This window comes from Corvus hawaiiensis, chromosome 9 (assembly GCF_020740725.1).
Source record: "Corvus hawaiiensis isolate bCorHaw1 chromosome 9, bCorHaw1.pri.cur, whole genome shotgun sequence".
In the NCBI taxonomy this organism is placed as follows: Eukaryota; Metazoa; Chordata; class Aves; order Passeriformes; family Corvidae; genus Corvus; species Corvus hawaiiensis.
In genome coordinates, this window is record NC_063221.1 from 15056423 (window position 1) to 15070281 (window position 13859).

The 13859-nt window shown below is 40.4% G+C and overlaps 1 protein-coding gene across 5 annotated transcripts in view; it reads left to right on the forward strand.

The window, feature by feature from the left end:
* DPYD (dihydropyrimidine dehydrogenase) overlaps nucleotides 1-13859 on the forward strand; it is a 359733-nt gene that overhangs the window by 282736 nt on the left and 63138 nt on the right. For all 5 annotated transcript variants that reach the window (XM_048312842.1, XM_048312844.1, XM_048312846.1 and 2 more), the window contains one exon: nucleotides 9856-9998. In XM_048312842.1, coding sequence (XP_048168799.1) covers nucleotides 9856-9998 — 143 coding nt within the window. The remainder of the gene's footprint in view (nucleotides 1-9855; nucleotides 9999-13859) is intronic.

Here is a 13859-nt window from a genome sequence, read left to right on the forward strand (position 1 = left end):
ATGTAAAGCGAGGAAGAAATACTTTATCTGAGCTTTCTAGTTATCTAGACCTCGTTTCTTTAGTTTGCTGTAATTCCTGAAGTTCTGCTTCCCTTTCTGTGATGGACTTCCTGGACAAGTGGTTATTAAACAGCACAAGGTATGAGTCAGGTTTTGTAAATGACCTGAAAAGTTGTTGTACTGCATTTTTCAGTAATTTTGGCTTTTTAAATACAGTGTAGGAACCTCAATTCCCTGCTCAGCAGGCAGTCACATCTCTTCCAGTGTGTCCTTAGTTGTACTAAATTAACTTTTTGCGGTTAGAATTATGTATGTGCTAAAACACTGGCACAGACACGTGGGCATACACACACGTCCTGGTTCCAGGGTCGTGTTGACCATGGAGGTTAAAACCAGCTCAAACAAAGGTAGCACTGCCAAGCCTGACAGAGGCAAGGCTGCCTTTGAATAAATCTGCAAATAGCCAGAACCATTTCTACCAGACTCCAGGTTAAACACATCTGTCTCTGCATCGGAATAAAAGGGCAGCAAGACCTACCCTGTGATAAAGTGAACCACTCACATCTTTTGAGGGGAAGAATTTGGTAGGAATGCAGTTGTCCCTTTGTGATGGCTGCAGTGGTTTTGTCTGGTAACTTGGAAATATTTTCTAGATGGGCTTTTTGGTGGCTGTTACGCTGGTCCTATTCACATGTCCTTTTCTTTGTATTATGCTGGGAGCTTAACTTGGCTATTTTATTGCCTTTTCACTACTGTTGTATTGTTATTTGTTTTATTGATTATCTCTGGCACTCTCTGGGTAGCAGGCAAGGTTTGTCCTGGCCAGGGAAGGGTTGCAGTGCAAAAGGTGCCAGACCTCCTGCAGCAGAAGTGGATGCTCAGCCCTGCCACACCAGAGCAGCTGCCTCAGGCTCCAGGTCATGGTGGGCAGCAAGAACAAAGCAGTCAAGGGAATGAAAGGGCTTCCTGAGCCAACCAGAGAACATGGAAAGCACTCTGTCAGACAATTTCCAGCTCCGAGTCAAACCAAAGTAGGAACCATGAGTGGAATTAAATAATGAACGTTTGATGAATTGCAACAGAAAATGCTTTGCTGGGTTTCATGCTGACAACCAGAAGTATCGACTTCTAGTGAATCTGTAGTTTTCAGTGAGAGAATGGCTTTGTTAGGAAATGATTAACCACTTCTTGCAGCATTCACAAAACAATTTGTATCTGTCCTTTCGGTTTTTCCTACGGAAGTTTGATATGAGTGAAAATTCCCCCAGGTCTCCATGGATAAATAATATTTACAGATAAGAAAAATTTAATTTTTCCCTCTCTCTTTCTCTGATTCTAGCTTTTTTTTTAATTGAGAGAATTCTCTGATGAGTACTAAACATTTATTGAATGAGAACTCTGGTGATTTTATGAATTTTCAGCTGAAAGAGCATAAATAATCATTTATATTAATTCAAAAATAGTAAAATTAAATCCTAAAAAGGACACTGATTTTTCTCTGTGATTATGGAAGTTCCAGCTTTTTCTTCTATTTGAGTACAAATTTATTTTCTTTTAAAGGAAATATGAAGCAAAATGATTGCCTCTTTTTTCTACTCAGAGGTTGAGTTCAATTCTGTATGTATCAGAAACAGAATCACATCTGATGTAAGCTTTGAAATTAAAAGGAAGGGGTCAATAGTTACCAGAAGAACTGTTGTCACACTATCAGTGTATCAAGATAATCACGATATGCTGACAAAAATCCCGTCAATTGATATGATTTCAAGAGCCTGCTGTAGCAGAGTGAGATAGAAATTGCTTCAAATCTGCAGAATCATTAACTTTATTCTAAGTCCTGACTTCTCTGTAGTCAGCAGAACCTTTGCCATTGATTTGGTAGAGTTGGTGCATCGCCCATCGCAACTTTTGAGTGACATGAAACATTAAGTAGCCATGGGTTTGAAGGTGTAGGCTGACTGATGTAGAGACATTCCATAAAAGGACTATTCCCTCAAATTCTCCATTGGTACATGAATAACTGAAATTTTTGGTTAAAAATAGTCAGAGCCTGAGTAAATTAATCAGTGGTTTTTGCAAATGGCTATTCATGAGTAATAATGGACTGAAGGACTGACCAGGCAGGGAAATAGGGAGCAGTGAGAGGAGTCATCTCTGGATCTTGAGAAGTGCTGGGCTGTGCGCCATTTAAGTTGTGGCAAGGTCCACCCTGCTCTTGCTTTCTGGGAACTTCCTATAATTTTTCATGCACTAAATATTGTGTGTCTCATTTGCAGACCTCATAACAACTGTGGATAGTCTTTCTCTCTAAACACGTCTGTTCATTGGATTTTCTTCTGCATATAAATGCATTCTCTGGTCATTTTGAAGGATGTGTCTGCTACACTGTTTCATTAAACTGCTGCGTTATCGGGTAATTGTTTAAACATAATGCCATAGCACTATCAAAAGGAAAGGTGAACTAATGGCATTTGCAAATGTCAGGGATTATCTTAACACTTTTATTATAGTTTATAAAAAGTAGGTTCAGGGCATTCCATGGCAATTATTTCCACAGAAATTGGGTATTTAAATAAATTGCTAATTATCTGGATATGACAGTATTGAAAACCCTGTTAATGAGTTATTTGATAAGTGTAGCTTATGGTGGCCACCTACAGGTGGCAGAAAGAAAGAACGAGCAGGATAATTGCAATCAGAAGGAATGTGATGCAAATAGTTTGTGTGTAACCTGCAAGTTTCCCTGAACTGTTTGCAAATGCAGATTATGTAAAGTACTTTGATCACCAGTATTAGGCAGCATATACATTATGCAGAAAATGTCTTAATAAAGAATTATGTTTTCTGATGAAAACAAAGTTTTCTTATCTCCAAATTTACTTACCTACTTACTTTCTGAATCATTTGACTGATTATCTATGGTGCCTGAACTTTTCCAGACCATTTTCCTTGTATAATGCTTTTCACCCAAGTTTGTTATTTGCTGTCATTATCATGATTAATTTTAACAGTCTGGGAGATAACCATGTCAGTTTTCTTCCAAGAAGGTATCTACAGAGGGACAAAAGGTGATGTTGCTTAGATTTGGGGGGGTTACATTTCTTTAGCAGCACAGACTTTAGTGGTAATTTATTAGTAAAAAATTATGTATCAGCTGTTTTTTCTTTGTAATATTTAGGCTCAGTGGTTTAAATCTCATATTAAATTTATAATATAATATAATGCAAATTAAAAAATAATTTGACTTGAAAATGTACAGAGTGGGGAGAATTATGACCCAAATTCATTTTTATTCCATCTAGTAACCATAGGTACAAAAAATTTGGTTTTAGTTGATCTGCTATCCAAAGGTAAGAGAGTTTGCTTTCCTTTAGAATCTGTTTCTTTAGTTGATAGAGAGTTTGATAAAGATCATTCAGACTTTTTCAAGATTCAGTCTCAGTAGTACCAGTCTGAATTGACTCTGTTGGCTGTTTTTTAATGGACCTGGATCATCTTTACTTAAAGGCCTCATTAGAGCTGCTGCATACATGCGTTGAAAACCTTAAACTATTAAGTTGGTCCAATATATTGCAAGTGAGAAGGTAGCCCAGTATTGAAGACCTTTGAGATTATTTTTCTCCCACTGGTGGATCACTGGGATCAGAAGAGCTGCATTGTTTCTGCTAGGAGCTCCCAAAGCTCCTGGGTTGCTTGAAACTTAACACCAGGCTTCTTGAAGGAGGTTTGGCTCTCAGGCCTCAATCTAGTGAACATTTTTGGTGTCTGACAGGATCACATCCTCTGGGGACTCCAAGTACTTATGAAGTCATAATAAAATGTGTGTCTTCTGGCATTGGTAAAGGGTTTTTACTTCCTAAGGAACTATAAACAAACAAATAAGCAGGTATAATATCTTTCATCAGTTTGTCATCAGCCTGCTGTCCTCAGTGGACAAGAGCAGCTCTGTCTATCTCTGATCAGGGAGACACATTTGATTGATGTATGTTCTGTTTCTCCTTCATGTTGGATTTTGGCTATTGGATTTCCTTGACTGAGAGTCTGAAAAGTCTTACTTTTAATTAAAAAAAAAAAAAAAAAAAAAGAAGAAGAAGGAAAAAGGAGAAAGCCAAAGCTCTTTGTTTTAAGGCAAGAAAAAGGTCAGGGACTTTCGCATTTTGTAATTATTTCATTGTTTATGTCTTTCTATAATAGCAAATATTTGTTCCATAATTAATGAGGTTTGAAAGAGCTTTCAGCATAGAGTAGCGTGTCATCTCCACAAAGTATTTTTCTGTCTTTCATTTTTATATCTCACTCCCCTGCCTGAGGTCTTGATAAATGGACTTTGTTTATTAAATCTCATTATTTTACAGCAAGGTAAATGATAGCCACATCTAGCATCTGGTAGCAGCTGTAGCACTTCTATCAAGAGAGCACCGTATCAGCAGTTTCCTCAGCTACGGGTGCTTAACTAGTGGAATTACAGATCCCAACGTGTCAAAGTATGTGGTAGATGCTTATCTTTTAGTATGTGAGCTGTCTTTCAAATGCATGCTGGATTTGGACCTCAGCTTCTTAAATACCATTCGATTTATCAGAAAATGTTCTGCAAATTCCCACTACTACTTACAGATCTTTTAAAATTTGGCATTAAATCTCCTTTATTTCAGCCTTCTAAAAACTCCTTCTCCACAAATCTCTATAATGGAATTTATTACCTTCCTATAGTACTTGTATGAAAATACAAGAAAACAGAGACTGTAAGTCAAATTGAGTGTTCATTAACTTTTTTTTTTTAATTTGCCTTCTTTTTTAATAGCTTGGCATTACTATCGTTTCTATGGTTTTCATTCTTTTTCTTTTTTCTTTAATATGTAAGGTTGTTTCACCATTTCATTAGGCAGTAGGATCTCTATCACAAGCAAATCACGTGGTATTCCAGCCCAGCAGCTTTTGTTACAGAGGGACAAGCTTCTGAACTGTTGATGAAAAAATGTAAGGGAGAATGGCTGCATCTTATGTTGTGCTTGTTCCATATGACGTAGACTGTTGCAGTGGGGATCCTGCAACACGCATATATCAAACCAGGAGTCCCGTGGAAAGGAAATATATATGGACAGACAGATTCTTGCTAGATGTTTCAGAGATGTTTATTTCTCCAGCCGCATGGCCGGGGCTCTGCCGAGGAACTGTTCCAGTCACGGGACCAAGGGTCCTTCTGCCCGCGCAGGGAACACAAACCAACCAATGGGAACGAGGCTGAGCAGGGACAGGGAAGCCCCGTGTCTGTGCCCTCAGGGCCCCTCTCCCAGGGCTACACGGCAGGGGAGGGACCCCAACACCTCACCCGTTTTATTTTAATAAAAGGAGAATGAAAACAACTGGATAAACATAACAAGAACAGTTTCAAAACAAAACAAGCCACCCTCTTGAGTCTTTAAATGTCCAAACAGATTCTCTGGAACATCTTAGGGCTGACAGAAGGGAGACAGAATTCTCTGAGCATGCTTTGTGGGGAAACTGAGGCAGGAGAGGGTTTAACTTCTTCCCTCCCCCTTTTCATCCCCCACTCGGCATTGGAAAGGGATTTTTGGGGAAACAATTGGCAAAAGCATGGTTTTGTGAGGGAAACCATGGATGAAAAAACGGATTGGGAATACACTGGGGGTAATAGGACATAGGGTAAAAGGGAAAGGTGGGATTAGGAAAGGGAAACTGTAGGGGGGGCTTACAATGGAGATACTGTCTAACATGACTACGATTTTTTGCATATATACTGCCTTTTACAGGAACACCATCAGGCCCAGTGACCTGCGATGCTTGTAACCCTTTTCTTCCTAGTACAATATTAAATTCCACCACCTCTCCATCTCCCAAGCTTGGGATGCATTTTTCAGGGTTATTCTTTTTAATAGCAGTTCTATGCATGAATATGTCTTGCTGGTTGTCACACCTTGTTATAAAACCATAATTTTGCTTAACATTATACCATTTTACTATCCCTAAGGTCTTAGTTGCTATGATCTTTTCCTTTTTCCGAGTGGCTGCTGTTTTCTGTCTCGCTGCGTCTTTGCTCTCTCCTTCGGTCGCTCCCGTGTTGGAATTGTCGGGGCTGCTCGTGCCTGCGCGCTCTTCCCGGGGTCGCGTTCGGGGCTGTGCGGGCCGGGCCGGGCCACGCCGCTCAGTTCTCCGTGCGTCGCCTCCTCTGGTCGCAGCTTCGCTGCCGATGCCGGGCGCTGCACCCACGTCTCGGCCGGGCCCCCGAGCGATGACTCCCCCGCGCCCTGCTCCAGCGCGCGTCTCGGCTGGGCGCGGCTCCGTTCCACCGCCATCGCCGCCAGCCGCCGCCCGCGTGCCGCCCCTCTCGGCCGGGCGTTCACAGGGCTCGCTCCACCACGCGCTGCACAGGACCGGGCAGGCACCGCCGGGTCCCGCCGCTCCCGCCGCTCCTTGCTCCGCTGCCGACACTGCGGCTCGCGTGGCTCCGCCCGCGCGCGGGAACTGCCTCGCTGCTGCTCGCAGAGCGCTCGGTGCACGTGGCCTGGGCTGCACAGTCCCTGCGCCAGGCTTCCCTTCGCCAGGACACAGCTGACATTGCTCAACAGTCTCAGTAACTAAATAATATTCACGAAAATATTCTTCCATCGGCATATATTTTGACTCCAGTATTAACTGTGTCCAAACGGTTTTCCAAAAGCCCTTGGTAAGAATTAAATCCCAAGAAACATAGAAAAAGTTCTTAAACAACCATGCCAGGAAGCGTTTCAGTTCTTTTTGAGCTTGAATCAAGCTAAAATTTACAAATCGTTGTTCAAGAATCATTTTAAGTTTAAGATAAATGTCCATATGCGGCTCTGAGAGCCAAGAGTCTTCCCACGGTTCCTCCATAGTTTAGATATGGAATAGCAAAGCAAAACCAAGAAGAGGAATCCAAAGTTTCCAGGGTTTACTCACACAAATCAGTCGCTTAGGGATCGGGGATCGTTCTGCTCACAAATGTAGACTAATAAAAAAAATGCTGGGATGAATGGTGAGACCTTAGTGAACCCTCTGATTGTCATTACATCCACTTATTTACTCTCATCAGAAGCACTTCTGAAATGTTTTTAAATTCATTTGGGTGAATTATAAATGAATGGAATACTTTTGCAATCATACCAATTTATCATTAATTTACTAATCACCAAACATAAGTAATAACTCATATTATGAATATCAAATTCAGCTACTACTAAAAAGTACCTATGTTCCATAAAAAATTCTAAGTCTCATTGCTGTTTCTGCTAGACTTCATTGAGTCATATGCTTGATTTCTTTGGGCTGAATGAAGGCCTTTCTGATTACCTGTTGTGCTGAAACCATAAAGAAGCTGTCATCTGGTCCTGTTCCTGTACTGTCCACTGTACAGAGAGAGTCATTTAAGTGAGAAGGGTGCTAATTATATTTTCTTGTGGAACTCTTTACTACAAGGTATCTTTAAGGCCGAGGGTCTACAAGCCTTTAAAACTCATTGAAAGCAAACTCTAAAGAGTTACATTGGGGTTAGAAGTATATAAACCTTCATGCCTCAAAAGCAGATTGGGAAGAAATTTCTCTGTAGTCACATAATTTCAGAGTTACCAGTGTCTGTATTCTTTCAGCTTTCTGAAAAACAGCTACCTCATCAGTGAGATTCTGGAGCTATGTCAGCCTGAAAGCAATATAGCAAGTCTGCTGCTTACTTCCAGCTTCAATTTCAAAAACTGAGTATTTGAAGAATTTAATGAACTACTGTTTTTGATAAGATTACTTTCAGTGGTTTTGGCCATGTATTGTATGTTTTGGCCTCTATGCCTTCCAAAAGGCTTTATATGTAAATCTGTCAGAGCAAACTGCATGGTTTCCATTTTTTTTTCCTCAAGCATTTCTCTAAGACTGGACCATTAATTATGTCATAATATTTGCTCTTCGGACTCTTAGCAGTAATCCTCTTTCAGAGGATCGTTCTGTTCCTTTCAGACACGTTACAATCAATCCAGCCCTAGTGTCCTGGGAAAAATTCCTGCTCAACTCCAGCTCCTTTCTGTGATCTGTTCTGTTGGGATCTTAGATTCTTTAAAGCAGTTTTGGTGAGATTTCACATTCTTAGCAATCAGCCCCTAGTTTTCCTGAAAACACATCAATAGTGCATCTTGAGTTAGGCTATCCCTTTCATCTGTATAAAGTTTAGTTGCTGCTACCTCATACAGTACTGAGGGGGAAAAAACCAGCCTGCCAGCCACAGCCATTCAGGTCCTCTGGGTGTGATGTGTCCTCCCTTACACTACTGTATTGCTGCCCAGTTATGGCAGCTGTGCCAGTTTGGGCAAATTTGGAAATATATCCTCTGAGAGAAGGCAGGTTACAACCATCCCTCCCCCCACCAGGTTTGGGAAAAAATGAATTTTCCTCGAAGGAAAGAGATAAAAACTATTTATTTAATAAACACACAGGAAAAGGATAATGATGCTAAATAATAAAACCTCTCGATCTGCTGAGACAAACCTGGGAAAATTTCAAAGTTCTTCGTAGATCTCTCCCCCCCTCCTTGGAGCTGGGATGGGGTGGTGGGCCCAACTCCAGGGCCAAGGCCTCAGTGGAAGGTCCTCCCAATGTATTGTGATATTGAAACCGTCCAGCAGAGAAGAAGGGAAAAATCAGAGTCCCAGGAAAACAAAATTTCACCTCTCCGTCTCTCTCCGGAGAAAAAGAGAGCCGAAAGCTGGCTGAGAAAGCAAGCAGAGTGCTTCTCCACTCCCTCTCTCTTGCCGCAGCAGGAAAAAAAAAGTCTCTATCCCTGTGTGACCTTGAAGAAGCTGCAAACTGCTTTGAAGAAGTTTTGCTCAGCTTTTCCTCCCCCCCTCCCAGGCTCAGTTTAAAGGCACAGAAAGGCACAAAACTAATTTCAGGGCATAGAGAAGCGATATGGGATACAACATCATAAAGTCACCCTAAGACAGCATCAAATTAGGCTAAAGGTTCTCTAAATTAAGTAGAAATTTTAATAATGCAGGAGTTCTCTAGAGAAATCCCAACTAGCCTAAAAAATAACTGGAATTGTCATCTGTGTATGCTGTCCATCATTTAATGAGCAGCATCTCTAGGCATATTTTTAATATTTGCATACCATCAGTGGAAGGTAGTCAAAACAGATGCATTGCAGACACAGTGTATCGAGACTTTAATCATAATCCTCTAAATATAGCAGTGGGTTGTCTGACTCAACCTCTATGTACTATTTGAAATACAAGCTTCAGTTTTGGAGACATTACCATAAATGAATATACTTTATTCTTTTGAGAATTTGACTGTCATACTAATTGTTAGAGGGGTCTTACTTAAAGAATTATCTGAATCTACAAACATCCAGAAGGGGAAACAAGTAAAATATGAAATGTCAAGTGCAGTGAAATGGCACTTTTAAACAACTTTTAGTTGAACATAAATAAATGAGAAGTTTGCTCTTACTTGGACTGCATTTAGGTACAAAAAATCAACCTGATTCTTTATGTAGAAACATAGATCTCTTTGTCTACAGTGTACTGTATGGTAAAGTATTCCTCTCCGTCTCAGACATTCTTAGTCTTTGTTTTGAGCATCAGCTAAAACGTTCAAGCTGACTTTGCAATGTTTATCCAAATGCTCGTGCCATTTTCTGTATTCCAGCCACATGCATAATTTGCTGTACAAGTGTTGATACCACTTGAAACCCACTTGGTGTCAGTTTATAAATGAATAGGACCTCTGCACCTCAGAATTAGATGTTAGTTCCTGACGTTACTATTCCATGAGGGATGTGCAAGTTCCATCGGGGTCTGTGGGACGTTGCTAACCCAGTGTCCTGGTTTTCTGTAGGAAATGCTATCCGGCCCATCGCCCTCCGCGCAGTGTCTGCCATCGCCCGTGCCCTCCCAGGATTTCCCATCTTGGCAACTGGAGGCATCGATTCTGCTGAGGCTGGGCTTCAGTTTCTGCACAGTGGGGCTTCTGTCTTACAGGTACCGCTTCTTTCTTTAAAACGTTAACGTTCAAGTAATGATGATTAAGATCATAATGTATCTTCCTTTCAAACATTTGGATAGTGTGGGGTTTCTACCGTTGAAAAGAATTTTCTTTTTTTTCACTTCATGCTGCTTGCTAGGAGACATTCATTTCACATGGAGGAGGAGGAGCAGTTGCCAAAAGAAAACTTTGGGTGTTGGAATATCAATCTGGGAAAAGGCTAACCATGAGTTTGTTAGTACTTTTTATCTCTGGCTTAGAGGATTTAAAATTTAAGCATCTCTCACTTGTCATACAAACAGGGTTGACACAGAGGTAAGCTCGAGCTATCTGTTATTACTATATTCTCAGTTTTTGTTTTCTGCAAAGAGCCTTCTCAAGGTGAGAGGGCTTCCAAAGAGTACTGCATTGGTCTCACAGGGAGCCAGTTTAAAGTAACGCTTGTTTATGCAGGCATCTGTGTCCCTTAAGCATGTTCATTGAAACAGGAGATGTAGAGCTGTACCCCCTGCATGAGGTGCTGGCCTTGCACTGGAGTGAGGGGTTGGCTGCATTCAGCAGTCAGGCTGTTGGCATTGCCTGAGGGTTTGTTTGAGGTGCTGGCCAGACTGGCGGGGTTGGTTAGTCCCCGTCATGGAAGGAAGCCTTGGTGGCCTCGTATTACAGGCACCAGAAAATTGGCTGGAAATCAGCCCCTCACCTGCTCTGCCAGGCATGTCAGGGCACCATTGCAGCATATATGTTAGAAGGGCTGAGGAGCAGGTGGCCTTTATGTTATATTGCTCCATTGTATATTGTTATATTCTGGTAGATGTTCAGCTCCTTTATCTGTCCGTCCCACTACAGACAACAGCAGCTGTGGATCCTGTGAATATGGGCTTTGTGTCACTCCATGGGATGACTAGAGTGGTTTCATTCCCACAATTCACTTTGATGTTGAAATTAGATTCAGTGTGACCATTCTTTTTACACAGCTAGAGTAAGTGCTGAGATTAGTCATTTGTTTGCTATGTTTCACAAAAAAAAAAACAAAAACAAAAAAACAACACAGCCAGCTCAGTGTTTTGGTTTTCTTGGGTTTTTTTATTGCACATCAAAGTTAGCATCTCTGGGAGCTGAAGCAGAAGGCTGTTTCTTTTTTATAGACTTGCTATGTTCTTTGGATTTATTAATATAATTACATTTTTTTTTTTAGTTGTATTAAAGTGATTCAAACTTTTCTTTTTTGTGGACAGATAAAAGATTGACCTTTCTTACACAATTGGCAGCTTCTTCTGTATAAATACTAAGTAATGGTGCAAATTACAGGGCAGCATTTGACTACGAAAAAAAATTAGGATTGGCAAGGAAATGTTTTTAGTGCTCTAGATGCATTTCATTTGCTATTGCTAATAGAGCTGCAGTTTCAATGGCTTTGTCTCAGCAGTGTTACATGATCTCAACTGCACAGAGTGAAATGATTTTCTGTTCTATCTCTGCTGTATCTGTTTCTGGATGACTAAAAATAAAGAGGTTTAATGTCACTTTTGCACTTCTATTTTATATAGACAGTGTAGCTGTTTGTTTTTTTATTCTTTCTTTTCTTTTCCTGTTAGTTTGGCCCAATGTTAATGGGAAATTCTGAAATATAATTTAATGCAGACATCCCAGTCAGTGCTCAAGAGAAAGACTATTTGATTTACAAGACATTAATTATTGTTTTCTTTTTAGTAGTAATCAAATTCTCTGAAACTGTATTCCACAAATGACTTGGATCTATACAGATCTTTTGCCCTTTACAGAATAATTTCTCTTTTCAACGAATTTTTCCCAGAGATGGTGAAAAAACTCTTATTTTGTCCTTAAGTTTCACCAGTTTAACTTAAGTCATCTCTAGAACTGATTTTAAACTCCTCTGGATCAAAAATATCCTCAGTTTGAGTGGTTTATTTCTGTTTCACTAAAGTAGGGAAGTCATTTAAACTAATCTCAGATAAATGGATTCTGAAGTGGCTGTGTAGGTAAGGATCTGAACTAGTTCAGTTGCATCTATTTTAAAATAAGCCTTTAGTAAACTTTAGCAAGATTGTGAATACAGACCGTAAGTCTTTCCCTCATGATGGGAAGGACAGATGGAAGGGAGAAGGAAATGAGTAATCTCTGTGGAAAGTCATAGAAGAAATACACTTGCTGGGACTAGACTGAAACTGCTTCTCAGATGAGATACACTGTGATAGACAGAAGAAGACAGCCTCGTCTTCATGATGACACAGGTCATCTTTGGAATCTAATTAGGATTATGAGAATCATTTCCATTGTTTTCCTTCTAAATGAGGTCATACAAATAGCCAGCTAATATTCTTTTTCCTGAATCCCAATCTCTCTCACATATCTTTGGTATCTAATGCCCAACTTGCTCCTTCAGCAGTCACAACCTCTTTTGCTTACAGCTTTGACATTCACTTATGCTTTCTCAATACCAACATACAGACCAAGTACAGAATTTGTAGATAGAATCAAATAAAGTGATCTACTGAATGGTTCAGTATTTAAGATTCACTGCATTCACAGCAAGTCCCTGAGTTAAGCAGGTAGAAGCTAGGACTGTATTGGGGTAATTCTGTATTCCATAGCTTATCTAAAATATCTGGTTTGGACACTGTTGGAGGTGGTTCAGACTGACACAGTACTGCACATTTTGGGATCTGACTTCACATTTCCAAAACCACTTATATGATTTATGAGGACTCCTTATGACTGATCCAGAGGCAGGAAGTGAGCAGCCTGGGCTTTGGCAGTGATGGAGTGATCTCTGTGTTCAGCTGTGCCAAAGAGGCAGTGGACTTAAAACTGGGGTGTGTCCCTGCTATCACCACCCTGTTACCCATCAGGATTTGTAAAGGGTAGATCATCCAGCATTAAACATGGTCCCATCCCAAAGAGTAGCACAGACTGTTCTGATCTATCCATGGAGCCCAGCTCAAGAGCCTGGGACAGCAGCCCTTGCTTGACCACTGGGCTTCCCTTCATTGTGTCTCAACAGGAGTCCTGTGTCTTCTCTGCCATGGGAACGGGACGTTCATGACCTAGGATAATAAGGAGGCTTTGTGTGACTTGATTTAATTGCAATGTAGCATATCTGTTAGAGGAAAGGTTTATGAATAATAAATGTTCTTCCATTAAAAGCAAGATCAGGTTTTCCTCTGCAGCTATTTCACCTGCAATCAGTTCTCCATTATTTTTTCCAATTGCTTTTATTTTTGAAACACGGGGATTTATTTTCCATTTGCAAAATCATCATACACAGGAATGCAAGTCAGGAGTCAGGAGGTAAGCCATATTTTGCTGTATGCCATAACCACCTCAAGTGGTATTAAGCAGATGTATTAGGAAATGCAATGGGGAGAGAGTTTCAGTAGTCAAAATATTTTCTATCCCCTCCTTTAGAAGATGGAGGGCAACATCTTAGTATTGTTACTTGCAAAAAGGTTTGAGTGTAAGGAATTTTGCAGCAGGTATGGAAAACACACTGGATCATTGTAGTCAGTACAATGTAGTCAATAGTAGCTGGGCTTAATATTTTGTACAGCAATTTAACAGAGCGTTCTTCCACTTTATGGACTTCAGAAACACCTGCAAAAAGACCCTATTTGTTTTTTAATTTCTCGTTAAAGATACTGAAGCATTTCAGTCATTCCTCAGCTGATTCCATAGCACTATACTTTTTTAAACATACCTGAATCTACCAACCCCTTTTCAGTACAGGCATGAAATTTAAAAAAAAAATAACAATTTTAATATGGAGATAATCCTGCCCTCATTGTATACCGGGAGCTCCAGAAATGTCTAGAAGCATCTTTCTGTGATACATGTCATTA